The sequence below is a fragment of the Chrysochloris asiatica genome, unplaced genomic scaffold (genome assembly GCF_000296735.1).
Source record: "Chrysochloris asiatica unplaced genomic scaffold, ChrAsi1.0 scaffold00005, whole genome shotgun sequence".
NCBI lineage: Eukaryota > Metazoa > Chordata > Mammalia > Afrosoricida > Chrysochloridae > Chrysochloris > Chrysochloris asiatica.
Genome location: NW_006408523.1, coordinates 38676585 through 38698084, shown reverse-complemented (window position 1 = coordinate 38698084; position 21500 = coordinate 38676585). Strand labels below are relative to the sequence as shown.

General features: G+C 37.2%; 1 protein-coding gene across 1 annotated transcript in view; it reads left to right on the top strand.

The window, feature by feature from the left end:
* The first annotated feature begins 16213 nt into the window (after nt 1-16213).
* LOC102814489 (NEDD4 family-interacting protein 2-like) overlaps nt 16214-21500 on the top strand; it is a 152611-nt gene continuing 147324 nt past the window's right edge. The window contains exon 1 of the mRNA XM_006832068.1: nt 16214-16314. Within this exon, the coding sequence (XP_006832131.1) occupies nt 16214-16314 (101 nt within the window). The remainder of the gene's footprint in view (nt 16315-21500) is intronic.

The window sequence follows — 21500 nt, the reverse complement described above, 5'->3', positions numbered from 1 at the left end:
ACTTGTTCTATCATGTTCTCAAAGCATTTCAAGCCTTTCCTCATTATCCAATTCCAGATTCTTTTCATATTTCATATCTCTGTTACAGATATTGCTACACCATTTCTTGGTACCAACATTTGTATAGTGAAACCTGTGAGAGCTGCAACTTATTGGGATTACCTTGTCTTTCTAGCTCTGGGAAGTTTTCTGCCTTTGACAGGGTTCTGTCCCTTCTACCACTTTTCTCTCTCTCACTTTAGTGGGAAATATATGCGTTTTCCTCCTCAGGCAGATTTCTGCTTTAAATAGGTTCCGGCTTTTACAGGTTTTACTATATGAGCTTCTTGTGGCTGCTGTAACAAATTATGCAAATTGGTGATTTAAAATACAAAACTATATCCTCTCTTCATTCTGGAGAGCAGAAGTCTACATTCAAGATGCTGGCAGGGCTGTCCTTCCTACAGAGGCTTTAAGGGAGCATCTGTAACTCTCCTATCTTCTGGTAGCTGCCAACTTCCTTTTCTGTGGTCATATCACTCCAACTTCCTGCCTTTATTTTCATACTGCATTTTCCTCTTCTGTCTTCTCTGTGTCTTTACTGAGATACTTGTCATTTGACTTAGAGCACATCTAATAACATAGGATAATCTTATTTCAGATATCTAATTTAATTGCATCTGTGAAAACCCTTTTACCAAATAAGACAACATTTACAAGTTCCAAATATTAGAATATGGAAGTATCTTTTTGGGAGCAAATAATTAACGCATGACACTGATAATTTAGGACTTTATTACTTAATTACAAGATAAGTTATCTACAGTATAAGTTTCACTACTTTTATTTTGTACTTCTAATAGTACCATTGAGCTGAAAAATGTTTTTCTTTAATAACCCCCTTTTTTGGTAACAGACATGTACTTACATGTTATTTTAGAGTTTTAAGTATGATAATAGTTAAAAAAAAATACTGTAAGACTTATTTTAGCCATAATGAAAAGTAAGCTTAATTTCTTCTTATGCTAATTAAAGAGTATAAGAGAATACATGTTTTCATTCTTTTCCTTATAAGAGAATAAAAGATCTGCTACAACAGTCTTCATACTAATTAAGTCTTAGGAGTCCTGGTGTGGCACTGTTGGTTAATGCGCCAGACTGAAAAGCCATTTGAACTTCAAGATTGGTGATTCAAGCTCCTCAGCTGCTCCTCAGAAACCCTGTACAGGGTCATAGTGGGTCGGAACCAACTCAATGGCACTTAACAACAACAACATTCTAAGCTTCTTAAGTGAAAGGATTGTTTCTTAAAATGTGTGTATACTCACTCCTCAATGCTTACTATATAACAAGTATTCAACATTGAAAGAAATGTTGAAACTTCTCTATATGCGTCTTATAAATTCGAAATCTTTTCAAGTTTAACTACTAAAAGAAAGCAAAACTAACTTATTTTAAGAGACAAGTTACAGAATTACTTCTTTTTTAGCTATTTGTTTGAAAAGTTGCATATATTTATTACAACTTAGTAGTTTTTTTAAACAATAATATTAACGTTCCATCTGGGTCATGATAAAAAATATTAATGAGTCTAGTGAGAACAAGTGTGCTTCCATTTCCAAATTCTCCATATAAATGGAATATAAAACCATCTATTTAAAATACATTTGGTCAATTTCATTGATAGCTTATAAAGGAAAGGAGCCCTAGTAACATAGTGGGTTAGCAGTTTAAACCTTAAGTTCAGCAGTTCGAATCTACCAGCCGCTCTGTGGGAGACAGATGAGGCTTTCCACTTCCATTAAAATGTACAGCCTTGGAAACCCTACACAAGGTCGCTACTAGTGGGAACCAACTCGAGGTCACACCGCCCCCATAAAGGAAACATTTAAAGATGTTTGAAACAGTTATTTGAACTTACAATGCATCATGTGTTGTGCTTCATAAAGTTGGATAATCATATAACCTTTTCTGCACACTAACTGTAAATTATGATATTACTTAAATGTGAATTCAGTAAGGAAACATTTGGGAGTATTTTCTAGAAGTACTTGTGTTTTCTTTTATTTAAAGAAATGCAATTAATGTCATCTTTCTTTGAGAAACTTCTGCATTATTAACTAACTAGTGAAATTATTAAAAGACGGAATGGGGAGGGGGGTGAATCCAAGATGGTGGACTAGGCAGCTACACTATCCAACAAAAGACATGAGAAACCAACAAAACAGATATAGATAATCCTGGAACCAGGGTTTCAAAGAAAAGAATAAAGAAATAGATTGAATACTGATTAGAGGAAGAGACTGAATGAAAACAGCTAGCAAGGAGGGATAAGGAGTGACAAGCTGCTAACCGGCACAATAAGGACATTTTGAAAAATTGCAAGCAGCATTCTGATCAGAACAGGAATCAGATAGCTGACTCTGCTCACCTAGGTCTGCAGCTGCACACACATAGGTGATCGATGATGACAGAGGTGTGATATTGCTCGGTACTGACAAGTGCAGGGTGAGAGGAAGTGGGCAGGGTAGGGTTTGGACAATTAGCACATCAAGGCCCAACAACCAATCCGTGGGAAAGAATAAGGGGGAACTGGCTCAACCACAAAAACACAAGACGGCTTGTGGTTTGTGCAGTGAAGGACCGCATCAGCCCTGCCCCTAGGGAAGAGCATGAGAAGAAAAACTGTATTTACTACTCAAAACCCTGACTTTGTGGTGTTCATCCTCACTCCCCAGGTAGACCCATCCCCACTCTTTTGGGAATGTTCTATGCTGCAGTAAACTTCGTGCTTTTCTGGAGACTTTGGTCTGCTGATCTTTGTCTTGCTTCACAAGGAGGTAGGGCTTGTTAGTTCAGCCCCTTTCTGACACCGAACCACGTGTCAAGTGCAGGGTGCCCTGTCCTATGGACTTGACAGTACAATTCAGATTTGCCTGGTGACTAGAGGCACGACCCCCCTACCCTCCATCCAGTCAGCGGACGATTGACACCCTCCCCACAATGCCAGTGCTGTGCTGTTTGTTGTTGTTGTTGTTGTTGTTTTTTGCCTTCCTTGTCTTCCTAGTTCTTTTCTTTTATCCTCTTCCCGCCACCACCACCCTTTTCTTCTTCTCTCCAGCTTATTATTTTCATCATGTAGTGTGTATGCCCCACTCTATACTGCCTTCTCAATTAGCAGTGCCCACCCATGCCTGTTCCCGTTTAGCGTTGCGTGCTCCCACAGAGCCAGTACTGTGTTTCTGACACAGCCATGTTTCGTGGCTAGCACTTTCGCCACAACCACAACAGGGCTGCTTTATTTCCTTCTTGTTAGTTGTCCCTGCATTGCTTTTTTTTAAAAAATTTTTTCCTCTTACCCACCTTCTTTTTGTATCCTATGGTGTGGGTATTCACCCCACCTAAATCCACAGTTCTCAATGCCCACCCTTGCCCCCTCTGTGAACAGCGATGAGAACTGCTGAAGAGTGAACTCCACATTCCTTCTTTGGTGGTGCTAGGTTACTAATGCTTATGGAAATACTATGCTATTATTTTATTTCTTTTCTTTACACCCATATTGGAAATAATGCAGTAGAGAAATGGCGAAATTAATTATAATGTGTTATGTAGTGGTGGTGGTGATGTGCCATGGAGTCGGTTCTGACTCACAGCGACCCTGTACAGGATTTCCAAGGCTGTAAATCTTTACTGGAGCAGAAAGCCTCATCTTTCTCCTGGAACAGCTGATAGTTTCTAACTGCTAACCTTAAGGTTCGCAGAACAATTAGTAACCACTTACTGTTGGATAACTACTGGACTACTAACTGCAGGTTTGGTGGTTCAAACTCACCACCTGCTCCTTCTAAACCCTATACACTATGAGTCAGAACCATCTCAACAGCACTTAACAACAGTCACACATTATTACATTATGAGACAGTTAATAAAAATCATACTTTGGAGTCCTGATGTGGTGCTATAGGATAAGCACTAGACTGAAAACAGCAAAGCTGGTGGTTTAAACTCACCAGCCACACTGCAGAAACCCTATTTGGGGTTGCTATGCATAGGAAACAACTTGACAGCACTTAACAACAAAGAGTATATTTGTGAAAACTTGGCTATCACATTGGAGAAAGTTGTATTAAAAGTAGAAAAAATATAGTTGCAAGTAAACTCTAAAGGAGGGGTAATTTTCGAATTGTCTATCTCCTGCCACTAGGATGTAAGGATTTTGTTTACTGTTGTATCTCATGACAGTGCTTGACACCTAGAAGATACTCAACAAATATTTGTTAAATAATGAATTACTACTACTTTGCAGCATCAGTTTTGGATCCATTTGCAATCAATTTTTTTAAAAAATATTTTTTATTGCCTTTCCCATTACACAAGTTAACATATGTCTACCCTCTAGCTAGTGAATTACTTACTCTCCCTTCCCTCCTAACCCTGTTGTTGTTGCTAAGGACCAACTAACTACTCAGCTATGACACCACTTGTGTGACAGTTTGTTATACTGTAGTGACTTGCACAATTCTGGAAGCTACACCATGGGTATTTTAAATACAATTAGGATCACTCACAGTGGACAGGTTTCAGATGAGCTTTCAGCTGAAGATAGACTAGGAAGAAGGAAAGACGGACTACTTAAAAAATATTCAGTCACTAAAAATCTTATGAATAGAAGTAGGATACTGTCAACACCAGAACATTGAATATTGAAACATGATTAAGAACAGCAGTATTGTCAGATATAGTGCCAGAAGATGAGCACCTCAGGTTAGAAGGCACTTGAAAGGTGACTGTGGAAGAGCTACCTCCTCAAAGTAGAGTTAACCATGATGAGGCAAATGGTATAAAGCCTTTGGAACATCCATTTTCGGATGCAGCACAGCTCAAAATGAAGAGCAACAGCTGTAAATATCCATTAATAATCAGAATGTGGAATGTATGAAGTATGAATCTAGGTAAACTGGACATTGTCAAAAATGAAATGGAACACATAAACATCAGTATTCTAGGCATTAGTAAGCTGAAATGGACTGATATTGGCCATTTTGAATCTGACAATCACATGGTTTGCTATGTTAGTTATAACAAATTGAAGAGGAATAGCTTTGCATTCAACATAAAAAACAACATATTAAGATCTGTCTTGAGTACAACATTGTCAATGATAGGATAATATCTATATGCCTACAAGGAAAAGCAGTTAATACAACTATTATTCAAATTTACACCCCAACCACTAAAGCCAGTGATGATGAAATTGAAGAATTCTACCAACTTCTTCAATCTGAAATTGATCAAGATGCAAACAAGATGTATTGTTAATCACTGGTGATTGGAATGCAAAGGTTAGAAATAAAGACAAAGGACCATAGTTGGAAAATATGGCCTTGGTGATAGAAACTATACTGGAGATCGCACAATAGAATTTTGTAAGAACAATGACTTTTTCATTGCAAATACTTTTTAAAAATAACATAAAGACGACTCTACACATGGACCTTACCAGATGGAATACACAGAAATCAATTTGACCACATCTGTGGAAAGAGAAGGTATGTTCTCCATATCATCAACCAAAAACATGGCCAGGGCAGACTGTATAACAGACCATCAATTGCTCATATGCAAGTTATGGCTGAAGCTGAAGAAAAATAAAACAAGTCCACAAAAGCCAAATATGACCTTGAACACAGCCCCCCAGAATTTAGAGATCACCTGAAGAACAGATTTGATGCATTAGACACTAAAGACCAAAGATCAGAAGAGTTGTGTAATGATATCAAGAATATCATCCAGAAGAAAGCAAGGGACAGTTCATTAAGAAAACAAGAAAGAAGGAAAAGGTCAAAATTAATGTTATTTTCCTCTCCAGCATACAGATGATAAAGTAGATGGAAGAAATGAGTAGGTAAAAGAGCTAAAGAGAAAATTTTAAAGGGCAGCTCAAGAAGACAAAGTAAAATATTATAATGAAGTATACAAGACCTGGAGTTAGATAACTAAAAGGGAAGAACATGCTCAGTATTTGCCAAGCTGAGGAAACTGAAGAAAAATTCAACTTGAAATATTAAAGGATCCTATGGCTAAATTATGGAATGATGCAGAAAACATCAAAAGAAGATGGAAGGAATACACAGAGTCACTATACCAAAAAGAAATGGTTGACTCCATGTTCAACATTTCAAGAGGTAGCATATTATCAAGAGTCAATGATACTGAAGAAAGAAGTCCAAGATTCATTGAAGGCATTGGCAAAGAACAAGTCACCAAGAATTGATGGAATACAACTGGAAATCTTTCAACAAACTGTTAAGAAGTTTGGAAGACAACTACCTGGCCAGCTAACTGGAAGAGATCCATATTTGTGCCCATTCCAAAGAGAGATGACCAAATGGAATGTGGAAATCATCAGACAATATCATTAAAATCACATGCAATAAAATTTTGCTAACGGTCTTACAAAAATGGCTGCAACCATACATTGACAGAGAACTTTCAGATGTTCAAGCCAGATTCAGAAAAAGATGTGACAAGAGGGATATCATTGCTGATGTCAGATGGATTTTGGCTGAAAGCAAAGAATATCAGAAAGATTCTTACCTGTGCTTACTGATACGGATGATGAACAAAGACCACAGTCTGTTTGGGTTGCACCTCAATGTCAAGAAAACAAAAATCTTCACCACTGGACCAATAAACAATATTGATATAGATGGAGAAAACATTGGTTGACGACTTCATTTTGCTCAGATCACCCATTACATTCATTGAAGCAGCAGTCAAAAAACCAAATGATGTCGTTAGGCAAATCTGCTGCACAAGACCTTTTAAAAGTGTTGAAGAGCAAAGATGTCAGTTTGAGGACTAGGGTGCACCTGATCCAAGCCATGGTAGTTATAATAACCTCATATGCATGTGAAAGCTGGACAGTGAATCAGGAAGACATTAGAAGAATTGATGCATTTCAGTTGTGGTGTTGGAGGAGAATATTAAAATTTCATGAACTACCAAAAGAACTAAAGGATCTGTTGGAAGCAGTACATTCAGAATGCTCCTTGGAAGCCAGGATGTTCAGATTTAGTCTTTTATACTTCACACATATTATCAGGAGGCCCCTGGAGAAGGATATAATTTTTTGTAAAGTGGAGGATCAACAAAATGGATTGGCACAGTGGCAACAGCAATGGGCTCAGGTGTAACAACAATTGTTGGTTTGGTGTGGGACCAGGCAGTGCTTTGTCCTGTTGTGCATAGGATGCCTATGAGTCAGTGCTGACTTGACGGCACTAACAACAACAACACCAAAAAGAAGCAAACCAACATGCAATCAACAAATTAATACAATGTTTCAGAGGCAACAGATGTCTTCAAACCACACATATAAAAACAGGACAAGATGGTTCCAATGACCAAAGTACAAGGCCAGAAAAATCTTTTGGAGGAAGGAAAGCTAATAGGAAAACCTGATACAAAATTTTAAAATTTATGCTTAGGTTCTTTCAGAATTTCAAGAATAATACCAAGGTAATTGTAGACAAAATAAAGAAAGCACAGATAAAATTCTAGAAGAATTCAAGAAAACAATACAAGAATAAATTGACAAAATACATGGGAAATTTAAAAACATACAAAAACAGTAAGTAGAAATCCAGCAGGTTCATAGTAGAATTTCAGAAATATATAATGTATTGAAAGGGCAAAGGAGTAGAATTGAATCAATGAAAGACATAATTAGAGAAATTGAAGACAAATGTCTTAATACTGATCAGTTAGAGGAACAATTAGATAACAACAACAACACCAAAATGAAGAACAACTAAGAATAATTTGGAACATCATCAAGAGGAATAGCTTATGTGTGATCAGAATTCCAGAACAGGAAGACCAAAAAAAAAACAGTACCAAGAAATTATTGAAAATTTATAAATTCATAAAAGAAAACTCTTCTAATATCACAAAAGAGGATAATTTGAAGATTCAATGAAGCCATTATAGGGCATAAATCCAAAGAAAACCACCAAGGCATGTCATAATCAAACTTTTCCAAAACCAAAGACAAAGAAAGAACCCTGAGAACTGCTTGGTAAAAATGAAAAGTTACCAACAAAGAAGAACCAATACGACTAATTGTTGGTTTCTCACTAGAAACTGTGTAGACAAGAAGACAATGGGATGACATATATAAAACCCTGAAAGAGAAACATTACCAACCAAGATTTATATATCCAGCAAAAATTGTCTCTCAAATACAATGGAAAAATCAGGACATTCCCAGATAAACAGAAATTAAGAGAATTTATAAAAACCAGACAAACCTTTCAAAAAATACTAAAGGGAGTTCTTCAGATATAGAACCAACTATGACAGACAGCAACTGGAGATTAAGACATAAGACAACATCACCCAGAAATCAGTCCAGATAAAGAAGCACGATGGACTTCACAAAGATCATGGAAAAATAGTGTTACAAGATAATGGAATTTTTCCATGAACTTTTTGAGGTCCCTTTTTATATAAAATAACATAAGCCTAAAACACTGAAAATAAGAAATCAGATATGTCATTTTGTAAACAATGACAACTATAAAGAAAAAAGAGAAAATTAATGATGTAGTTACAGAACTTCCAAATGGAGAATAAATCAAGGTGATATCAAGATATCAATTTATTCGGAACTTTGGAAGATAATAATCAATTACAGCTAAAGTGAATATAGAGAAATACTGTTAACTGATTGTACATGGAGGATATTATAATCATTGTAAAGAAACAAGGTGTATGATTTTTTTAATGTAAAACTGATGATCTGCCCTGTAAACTTTCACTCAATCCACAATAAAAACCTTTAAAAAAGAAAAAAGGGAAAAAAATAAATTACAGGGTCATCACAAAGAAAACTTCCACCAAAATAAAAAAGAAGAAAATAGTAGAGTCTCAGTAAACACTAAAACAAACAGGAACGAAGAAAATAAGAAAATCCATAAACAAAATGAACTCAGGACCAAAAAATATATGGAGCAAGGAAACCATCAATAGAACACACAAAAAACACAGGAAAGTGACAGCCACAAATTCTTACCTATCGATAACTGCACTGAGTGTAAATAGATTAAATGTACCAATTAAGAGAGCTAGAGTAGCAGAATGGATAAGAAAACATGGGTCATCAATATTTTGTCTACAAGGATACACCTTACACACAAAGACAAAACAAGCTAAGAATCAAAGAATGGATCACATATATTAAACAAATGGCAACCTAAAAAGAGCAGTAGTAGCAGTATCAATTTCTGATAAAATAGACCTTAAGGCAAAAACTAGTAAGAGACTAAGAAGAACATTATATAATGATGAAAAGGTCAATAGACAATTCCACAATAATGGTGTTGTTGTTACTAAGTGCCATGCAGTCCATTCTGACAACCCTGTATAAGGTTTCCATGGAGTGGATGGTGAGTGTGAACTGCCAACCTTACGATTCAAACCAACCTTGAGGTCCAGTGCTAATCCTATAGTGCCATACCAGGATCCCACAATAAGAACAGAAGACTTTAATATACTACTTTTGGTGGACAGAACAACTAGAAAGAAACAAAAATACAGAAGATTTAAACAACAGAATCAAATTATCTACCTCAAAGACATTTACAAAACACTCTACCCAACAATGGCTCAATATACATTGTTTTTCCTGTGCACATAGAACATATTCCAGAATAGACCATATGTTAGGCCACAAAACAAGTCTCAATACAGTTTAAAACATCAAAGTACTTTAAAGCATCCTCATAGATTATAATGCTATGAAATTAGAAATCAATGACAGAAAGACCAAGGAGAAAATTTAGATACATGGAGACTGAATAACACTGCTTAAAAACTACTGGGTACCATGGGAGAAAGATGAGACTTTCTGTTCATAAACCCATGCAGGGTCACTGTGAGTCAGAACTGACTCCACGGCACATAACCACCATCACCACCACCTCTAATTAAAAAAAAAGCATATGTTTATGTGGGAAATAATGAAAAAGAAAGTGAAAAAAAAACAAGATAAATTCTGTAACCCCAAAATAAATATGAGCAATGTAATATTTTTGTACTCATAATATACATATGTGCACATGGACTTACTTATATGTACCCGATATAAAATTTCATTTCTAGCTTTTTGCTATTTATATTATTATTATTATTATTTTCAATAAAAAACAAACAAACTACTGGGTAATAAGTAAATAAAAAATGAAATTCCTTGAATTATATAAGAATGAAAACACAATATACCCAAACATTTGGTATACAGCAAAAGCAGTGATCAGAGAACAATTTATAGCAACAAACACATACATCAAATAAAAAGAAAGAACTAAAATTAATACTTTAACCCAATATTTCCAAGAATTTGAAAAAGAATATATATATTAAAAACAACAACAACCCTATAGTCACCAGAGGAGTCCTGGTGTGGCGCTGTGGGCTAATGCTTCAGACTGCAAAGTCTTTTGAACTGCAAGGTCGGAGGTTCAAGCTCACCAGCTACTCCTTGTAAACCCTCTACAGGGTTGCTATGGGTTGGAATTGACTCATCCGCACTTAACAACAACAACAACAACATAGTCACCAGAAGAAAGGAAATAATAAAGACTACAGCAGAAATAAATGGGACAGAAAACAGATAAGCAATAGTAACAATCAACAAGTCTGGAAGTTGGCTTTTTGAAAGGATTAATTAAATTGACAGACTACTGACATGAGAAGTTTAATGCATTAGCCCACTGCACCACACCAGGGCTGATCTAATTGGTCCCAATTACAAAGGAGACATTGGGGTGCTACTACCCATGGAGGCGCTATGGTAGCATAGAGGTTACGAGTTGGGCTGCCAACCTTAATTTGAGGTCAGCAGTTTGAAATGACCAGCTGTTCCGTGGAAGAAAGATGAGATGTTCTGCTCCTGTAATGATTTACAGTCTTGGAAACCCTATACAGGGTCACTATGAGTTAGAACTGACTCCACAGCACATAATCAACCAACTATACATGGGGCAAGGAGTATACATGGGATGCTTTAATGCCTCAATATTTCAGCTAAGAAAAGACAAGACTATTCAGAACACACATTCTTCAATAATTAAATTTTGGGTCATTACACCTGGTAAAGATCCCCAACCAACTGAGATTTTTCCTGACAGCAAGGAAAATATGAGCTGGAAAGTTAAAGAAGTACATCATAGATATTAACTACATCCTCATGGCCAATTGAAGAAACAAGAGCTGCTGTAATGTTGTTGTTAGGTATTGTTGAGTCAGTTCCAATACATAGTGACCCTCTGTACAATAGAACAAAGCATCACCCAATCTGACACCATTCTCACAAACGTTGCTATGTTTAAGCCCACTGTTGCAGCCACTATGTCAATTCATCTCATTGAAGGTCTTCCTCTTTTTCACTGACCCTCTACTTTACCAAGCATGCTGTCCTTCTCCAGGAACTGGTTCCTCCTCATAAAATATCCAAAATATGTGAGACAAAGTTTTGTCATTCTTGTTTCCAAGGAACATTCTGGCCATACTTCTTTCAAGACAGATCTAGTCATTCTTCTGGAAGTCCAAGGAATATTCAGTATCCTTCATCATAATTCAAATGCTTTAATTCTTCTCTACTCTTCCTTATTTATTGTCCAGCTTTAATATGGATATGACATTATTGAACATACCATGGCTTGAATTAGACGTATCTTAGGCCTTGAAGTGACATCTTTACTTTTTAATAATTTTGAGAAGACTTGCAGCAGAGTTGCTCAAATACATCATTTGATTTCTATACTGCTACTTCCATGGGCATTGATTGTAGATGAAGGTAAAATGAAATCCTTGACACCATTTATATTTTCTCCATTTATCATAATGCTACTACTTATTGGTCCAATTATAAGGATTTCTGCTTTCTTTCTCTTGAGATGTAATTCACACTGAAGTCTTTGCTTTTCATCAATAAGTAAATTCTGTATCTAGTTCTCTAGTGCTGTTATAACAGAAATACCACAAACGGATGGCTTTAACAAACAGAAATAATTCTCTCACAGTTTAGGAGGCTAGAAGCCTGAATTCAGAGTGTTGGCTGTTAAGGAAAGATTATCTTCTGTCTTTGTAGGAAGACTCTAGAGGAAGGTCCTTTTCTCTTTCAACATCTGTAGGCCTGACCTTTCTTAGAATTTACATGGCATAAATTTCCGGCATAAATCATTCCCTTGGTCTAGGAGGTTCACGTCATAGGGATGCTGGGTCTCAAGGCTGTAGTCCTGGCTCTTCTTTCTTAATGGAATTGAGGTCCCTCTTTTCTACTCATTTCTCTCTCCTTTTATCTCTTGTAAGATTGAAGGTGATTCCTGACACATCCCAGAGGAACTCCCCTTATTTGGGATAAAGGCTATTCCACCCTAATCCCCTCACACATGATATGATCACATCAGAGCAGATCATGGAAGATAATTACATCATTACATAACCACTAAACCAATGAAAATCATGGCCTAACCAAGTTAGCACTTATTTGGGGGGACACAATTCAGCCCATGACATTTCATACTTTGACCTACCCCCACAATGTCTTTGCCACATGCACAACGTTTTCACATATTATCCCAAAAGCCTTAAATCAACTCCATGACCAAATGCTATCCTGCACAAAATTTCTTTTCATTTATGAGTCTAGAATACAAGTTATCTTCCAAAGTATAATTGTATAACTGGGCAAGGTGGACATTTTCATTACAGATGGGAGGAAAATGGAGAAAAGAAGGGATAACAGGCACCAAGCAAGCCCAAATCATAGCAGAACAATTTACATTAGCTCTTAAGGCTTGAAAAGAATCCTTTGTTCTCTGAGACCATCTAGGCAATGACCTGTTCTCCAGCCTCTGGGTGTTGGCCATGCTCTCTGGATTCAGGATGAAAGTCCTTTAGCACTCAGCTTCAACTTTGCATTCTAGGTCCATTGATATGGTAACTCGGTGCCCTCAGGATGTAGCTTGGCATATTTTCCATTTAGTTAGTATGTGTATGTATTTATTTTTATTTACTAATGATTTTGCTTTTCTCTCTCCTTTATAATTCCATATGCAAGTTTTTAAAGGTTAAGGGTAAAATTTAGTCTTTCGATAACTGAGTAGTTAGGGTTAGGGTTAGATAACTGAGTAGTTATCGAAAGACTAAATTTTACATTTGCATTTAGATTTAGATAACATAGTGGGACTATGATTGAATTGCAATGCAATTATTTCAATAACACTTGGAACTCCTATGACAATCTGAGAACTTCTTTGTGTGTACAAAGAATAGCTGCATCTTGTGGGTGAAAAACCTGAGGTATATGTCCGTGAATGAACGTCTAAATGTTCGTGGAAATACATGGGAGGCTGAGCAGCCAAAAGTGGCTGTACAATTTTCAACTTATTGTCTTTTTCTCTAAACCTGTCATTCTTTGATCTACTTTGTGGTACTGCAGCTGGACCCTGTACATTTTTCCCTTTTGTCTGCTAGGAAAGCACTAGACATTTTTAGTAGAGGGAACTGCTACAACCCAACAATGCAATAGCAGCAAGAAGAGACTTTTGTCTTGGATTTTAATCATTATGTATTATTATTGAGAGTTAAGAGCAGAGCTGCTGGTCTGTGCAGCTGAGTTCCAGCTGTGCCCTGAGGCACACTCTGCCTACCAGAAGCCACTTCTGAGAAACTTTGGCCTGCCCACATCCTGTGACAATGGTGTGCCACTTCTAGACACCACTCCATCCCACTCATAACCTTTAGTCACGGTGGACTTACTCTGTAAATGAATGCCAGTCTATGGCATCTGACAATTTCCCTTGTTACTAGCAGGTTGTGTGTTTCTGTAATCGCCACTTTCTCTTTGTTGTTGTTCTTGTTACGTTCCGTTGAGTCAGTTCCAACTCATAGCAGCACTGTATAGGGTTTCCTAGGAGCAGTTGGTGAGTTCGTACCGCTGATCTTGTGGTTCAAACAGACCTTGCAGCCCAGCACATTAACACACAGAGCCACACCAGGACTGCTCTTTGAACAGGTGAAAATCTCTACCTGGGGTGGTGGTTGGTATTAAATGCCATCAAGTTGGTTCCCACTCATAGAGACTCTGTATAGGGTTTCTGAGGAGCAGCTGGTGGGTTTGAACTGCTGACCTTGTGGTTCGCAGTCCAGTGCTGAACAGCATCACACCCCACATTTTCCTGGTACTTAGTTCCTTTGCTATCCTAGCTATTCCACAGCCTAGAGGTACTGGCTGCTAGTTGTTGTTGTTGTTGTTATGTGCGGTGGAGTCGATTCCGACTCATAGCGACCCTGTACAGGGTTTCCGAGGCTGTAAATCTTTACGGGAGCAGAAAGCCTCCTCTTTCTCGCACAGAACAGCTGGTAGTTTCGAACTGCTGACCCTGAGGTTAACAACCTGATTTGTAACCACTACACTACCAGAGCTCCTTAATTTAGTAGATTCCCATCTTCTAACAGGTCTTTATTTTAAATTATTCCTGTTTAAATAGTGGGTGTGGGGTTTCTGTCTCTGGCATCTTGTTATTGTTAAGTGCAGTGGAGTCAGTTCTTACTCATAGAAACTCTGTGTAGGGTTTCTGAGGAGCAGTTGGTGGGTTTGAACTGCCAAACCACTGAACTTGTGGTTTACAGTCCAGTGTTTATCAACAGTGCCACATCAGGAATCCTAACTTCTTGTTGTTATTAAGTGCCATAAAGAAACTGACCTTGCCATCCAGTGCATTTATTTTCCAACAGTGCCACAAAACTAGACCCTGCCTTATTTACTCTTTGAGAAAGACATTGTTTTCTTATTTTATCAAGTAAATTGCCTTTTGATAATTGAAAAAATCAGATTGCATTTAGTTTTATTAGGGTACTGTCTGTTCTGTAAGGACTTGTCCCCAAGAAGAGTAAGATGTGCTATAGTACCTGATTTTATCTATTATGAACGTCCAACAAGAATCTTTATACTTGAGTTAGTTTTAAGGTTGTGAAGCATTGTAAATAATTGTCTAAAGTCATGAAAGAATAGCTAGAGTGAAAATTGATGATGGTTCATAAACTGTATCACTTGGTACAAATGAATCAGTAGCAGGCTCACTAAATTTTCTCTTGATGATTAGGAAAAAGTGTCTATCTTTTCTGCAGCAGCTATTTTAAACAGATAGAATGTTAAATCTAAACACAATGTAAAGATTTTGGGTGACTTTTATTTTAAAACCTTTGGCGTATAAATTCCACGTGGAAATTAACGCATAAAGCCCTTGGAGTTGCACTGAGCTCCTTACTCCCTGTAAAGCAAGCTGCAAACTCAAGTTGAAATTCTAGCAAAGTAGTTCTCAGACTTAATTTGTGTTTGAATTACCTAGTGAGCTTGTTAATGCACAGATTGCTGGATCCCTCCCCAGGAATTTCTAATTCAGTAGGTTTGGGATATGGCCCAAAATTTGCATTTCTTACAAACCTTAAAGTAGGAATTCAGACACTTGATGTGGTGCTGTAGGATCAGCACTGAACTTCGAATCACAAGGTCAGCAGTTCAAATCCATCAGCCATTCCTCAACAATCCTATTCAGGGTTGCTATGAGTAGGGACCAACTCCACAACACTTAACAACAACAACAACAACAATGTTTTAATAAGTAAGGTCTCTCCCACTAAATAAGGAGCTCTGGTAGTGTAGTGGATTACAAGTCTAGCTGCTAACTACAAGGGCAGCAATTCAAAACTATCAATGAGAGAAAGATGAGTCTTATACAGGGTTGCTATGAATCAGAACCGACTCCATGGCACACGATCGTCACCACCATTTCTACTAAATGAATTGTTTCCAGCTCTACAAATCCTGTATCGGGTGCTGCTCTTATATCCTTAACTGTGCCAACCGGAAACTCCAGGAATCCTAGCTTTTATGACTTCTAAAAGCTATTTTGTTATTGTTGCTAAATGCCATCAAGTCGGTTCTAATTCAAAGCGATCCTGTATAGAGTTTCAGAGGAGTGGCTGGTGAGTTTGAACTGCCAACCTTGCAGTTCAAATGGACCTTTCGGTCTGGTGCATTATCCTACAGTGTCACTCAGGGACTCCAAAGCTATCTTAAGCAAACTATATACTCAAAACATATTTTACTGTGTCATAGACAACATCTTGCTACAAAGCCCAAGATTTTATATAAAACCAGGCAATGTTCAGTGGTACTGCAATCATATCTGATGGATCCTGTGTAAGAATGACTAGCCTACGAACCTGCACAATTTTGGCAGCCCAGACAAGGACTTACGGCAGGCAAGTCTATGTCTCAAGAACAGAAACTTGATCTTTTATTTGCTTAGTTTAAAATCAAATATAACAGAAAAGGAAGGAAGGAAGGAGGGACAGAGGAAGGGAGGCAGGCAGGCAGAAAGGAAAGAAGGAAACAACTTCCTTTGCATAATATTTTTTTCAATTTCAGTTTATTCTCTAGGCATAGTACTGCCCTCTGACATTATCATTAGTTATATGCTTTTAATTTCCATTCATATATATGATTATTTATAACAGGAATTAAAACCATTATATGGTTAAATATATAATATATAAAATTAAATAGATTGTTATTGTGTGCTGTCAAGTTGGTTCTGACTCATAGTGACCCTGTAATAGGGTTTCTGAGAGCAACTGGTGTATTTGAACTGTGGACCTTTGTTACCTTATCCTATAGCACTGGAATCTATTCAGGGGGGTTGTTGTTAAGTGCCGTCGAGTTGGTTCTGACCCATAGCGACCCTGAACAGGGGTTCCGAGGCTGTAAATCTTTACGGGAGCAGAAAGCCTCATCTTTCTCCCGCAGAACAGCTGGTAGTTTCGAACTGCTGACCTTGCGGTTCACAGCCCGATTCGTAACCAGTATGCTACATATATATATATGCTGTTCAATGCTATAAAGTTGGTTCTGACTCCTAGGGACCCTGTATAGGGTTTCCAAGAAACAGATGGTGAGTTTGAACCACCGACCTTGCGGTTCAAACTGATCTAGTAGTCCAGTGCTTATTCTACAGCACCACACCAGGACTCTCTCTCTCACTATATATATATGAATATATATATTGCCATTTAGTTAGACAATGAAAAGTGGTTTTCTAGAGTTTTAAATTCTCTTGATCTATGAGTTTTATACTTTCTTTCCCTCTGAATTTTAAAAATACATTTTCTTAAATTTAGGAAATTAGTCTAATTTAGATTAGAGTTTTCCTAAAATGAGATTAGAGTCCTGGTATGGTGTTGTAGGATAAACACTGGACCACAAGGTCAGTTTGAACCAAAATATTGGTGGTTCAAATCCACTAGTCGCTCCTCAGAAACCTTATACAGGCTCGCTATGAGTTGGAACTGACTCGATGGCACTTAACAACAACACAACGCAATGCGATTGGAGTCCTGGTGGAGTGCTGTAGGATAAGCACTGGACTGCTAACCACAGGTTGGCAGTGCAAATCCATCAGCTGCTCATTGGAAACTGTATACAGGGATGCTATGAGTTGGAATTGACTTAACATTACTTTAACAGCACAACAAATGAGATTATGTCTAGCCTTTATCTCTAGAGATACCATAAATTCCAAGAAGTAGAAAAATTCAAGCTCTTCCACACTGTCCTTCCTAGATCATCTTCTGCCATTCCTACTCTCATACCATATGTTCCAGCAAAACTGAACTGCTTATCATTTTCTAATCCCATTGGCTCCGTGGCCCGTGGCCAGTGACAGGGATTAGACAAAGAAGTGTTATCCATAACCCATCAGCACGGATTTCTCCTTTATGGTGGGTTAAAATATTAATAAGCATGCTAAGAATTCTAACTTACAAAATACAGAAAAGGGGTTTTTCAATGTTAAAACATAGAGAATATTTGTTATGCTAACAATTGCTAAACTATCACAATAAAATAAGGCAAAGAAACAAATATATGGGAATTCAGATTTTTAAAAACCCCTTACCATTGTAGAGTTATGCAGATTGGAAGCTTGAACTTTCCTTGTGTTGGCAATCCTTGCCATTCCAGGAAGATATTGCCTATAAAGCGATGAATAAACAGATCCTAAAGAGAACTCCTAGGGTTGCAGCTCTATACCTTATTTTGGACAATTACTGATACAAGTTAATGGAAAATGTAATCTTAATTGTCCCATGGGAAATAAAATCTTGTATGCCCTGCTTTTCCCTCCAATGGAATGAAAACATTTTATCTGGGAAGCAGAATAGAAAACCAATTATATAAATGGCATTATATAAATGGCATACAGGGCTAAATTATAGATTTTAGGCTTAATTGTAACTTATGTTCAAATAAATAGGAAGAGGCCTACAAGAGAAATGACTAAAAATTAAAATTAAGATGGAGGTTCCTTGCACAAGTCATTATAGAAAGTTTATTAGATGGTGAAATCCCTGTTCTTTTAAAAGGTCACGAAAGAGAAAACAGGATGAGTCACAAACCACCTCAGCAGAGCTGAAAATTGGGGCAATTCCCCAGAACCTGCATGTGTGGAGGTGGGGGCGGAGTGAGCTACTCAGCAAACAAGCACCTAGCAACAATGGGAAAGGACTCAGAGCCTGACTCTTCTCACAGGAAGTGTCTCAGCCAGTGTTCAAGACCGCCCTGAGATAACAATCAGTACATGTCAGCCTCCTTAGTCTTCAGAAGAAAGGGCTGAACTGTTTCTGCCTGATTCTTCTGAAACAACATTTCAGTTGTCCTTACTTTTCACATAAATGCAATCCTACCCACGCAAAATGTTGTCCAAATAGCTGGAAGGAAAAGTTAGTAAAGCAGTGTGGCTGTGTGTTTGTCCTGGCCCAAATTGTTCCCAGACTTCATACTGTTGTTGTTAATACAGTTAGATCATTTCAGGGGGTGAGATGAGGGAGGAGGCTAATTTGTTTCTTGGTTGGTCTTTCAGGGAAGATCTCAAAACCAAAATAATTGAGAGAACCTTAGAATGTTAGTTTAGTCCAGTTAATACAAAGGGCTATAAACAAAAACAAAACGGAGGAAAATCATTCCGTGTGACAAAGCTTGTGAACCTCCATTACTACAAAACAGGGAAATTGCTAAATAGCTTTCTCTGCGAAGCAGTCTGAATTAATTCTAAACCTAAGGAATCCTGAAATAAGAAAATTAGAAGACAAAATGAAGTCTGATGATGAAACTTGATCTTTTGCTATTGGTGAAGGCTCATTGATAAGAAAACAGTCTTATTTCATTAGAAATAATTTTCTGGCCCATTAGATTTCCTGATTAGAGTTGCATCCAAATTAAATAATGATTGCTGTATCATTGTTTTAAAGATTGTCTTTAAGCTATTTGGAGATTTAAGAAAACTGACGCTAGGATATCAGGATATTAGGAACTGTTTTAGTATCATATTTCTTCATGTTCCTCCAAAGAAGTCTGACAGTGTTTTGATTTTTTTTTTTTTTTTAAACAAATATCCTGTTAAAGGCCAACTGGGAAATTCCAACTATTTTTCCTTGACCTGATCACCACATAATGTTATCTGGTATAATACTTAACTTCTTCCAAAACATATAAATTTCTTCCAAGATATATAAAATTCCACTTCTTTTTTTTAAAGAAGTGGAAATGAAAATGACAAAGAGAACCCTTGGGGAAGTAATGATATAAAAGACAAAATAAAAACTTCGATAAGTGAGATTAAAGAGAAAGTTTAGAAAATGTCTCAGAAATAGAATTAAAAAAAATTAGTAAAGAAAACACAACACAACAGATCCTAAGGATCAATCTGGAGGACATAATTTTCCAGTAAGAATATTCTAAGGACAAAAATGTGATGTGGCATAACATAATTTAAAAAAAGTGTATGCTTTCTTTTAGAAATTCTTACCTGTTATAACAATAACAACAGCATATAAAACAGAGAGATAATTTAAATCATGAAGATGAGTCTTTTTTGTTGTTGTTTAAGAGAGGATTATTATAATTCGGCTGTGAGAATTTCAGGTAATGATCAACATAGAGACATTGTAGGTCAAATGGATCCACCATTGTCAATTTGGAGCAGAAATAGGAAATGCTGACTCTTGAGAGGCAAAGGCAAAGTCAGATATTTCAGCAGTCACGATTTAATCACCTGTCTTGCCTGGAGCTGTCTGTCATAATCATGTGTTTGTGGCCCTGTCTGCTTCTAATAGTGAAATAATACTTGCAAAGAAAATAAATATTAATAAGTAAAAATGATTTTCACAGTAAGCACCAAGCTTAACTTTGAGTATTAAGTCAGACACATAGATAAGTATGATTAGACGGGTTCTAGTTCATTCATGCACAAGTTTATTCCAAATAAAATGTGTTCAAACCACCAGTGAATGGCTGTCGATAAGTCCCCTCAGTCAAACATTTATCTTAGTCTTGCTAGGGTGCTTTAAATAACAAAGGTCCAGTCAGAAGAGTGGGCCCCAACAGGATCTGATGAGCCATTTAAATTCAATACAGAGAGGTCAGCTCAGAAGGTTATGACAACTGTTTGGGGATTTCAAAGATAATCATGATTCATTTTCTCAAAAGACACAGGATGATCATGGGGGTTTATTCAGAAGAAGTTTAAAGAAAACTGAAAATGACAATAGTGAGAAAATGGCCAGGAAATTAGCACCAAGTAAATTTTGTTGTTGTTCCATCATAACAATGTACCTACCCATTCTTTGAGAGTAGCAAGAACTGTTCTGATAAATAATTGCATTGAGTAACTTTACCTGCTCCACCCTACTGTTCTGGTTTTGTCTCTTCAGACACCTGTATACGTGTTGGTTTTTGCTATCAGTGATGAGCTCCTTGAAGACAGACAGAATGTCTATCTCATTTTTGTGGCCCTTACTATATATCAAAATAAACAAGTTGCCTCTACAAGTAGATGCATGGATAGACACACAGTCTGAACAGATGTGGGAGGGAGAATGGGAATATACCCACAAATACATATAGGCTTGAAAGGGGATATTTGTACATGGGTATTTACTGCAAATATATCCATGAATGTGATAGAGCATATAAGGAGAAATGTTATGAAAACTTCTTAGACATAACCAAACACTTTGAGGGAATGAGTCACTGGGGCTGGAGACTCAGAACCATGGTCTTGGGAGACACTAAGGCCAATTGGCATAACATAGTCCTCAAAGATAATGTTTTACATTCTTTTTTGATAAGTGGCCACTGGGATCTTTAAAGCTCATGAGTGGCCACCTAAGGTGCAACTGTGGTCTTTTCCTGTCTGAAGGTAAAAAGAGTGATGAAAATTGAAGACACAAGGAAACAATTAGTCCAGTGGACCACGTGAACATCAGTCTCCATGACCCCGAGATCAGAAGAACTAGGCGGTGTGTGGCTACCAGTACCAACTGTTCTGTAAGGGATCACATTAGAAGGTCCTAGGTAGAGTATTACAAACATGTGGACTCAAACTCAAAATCAT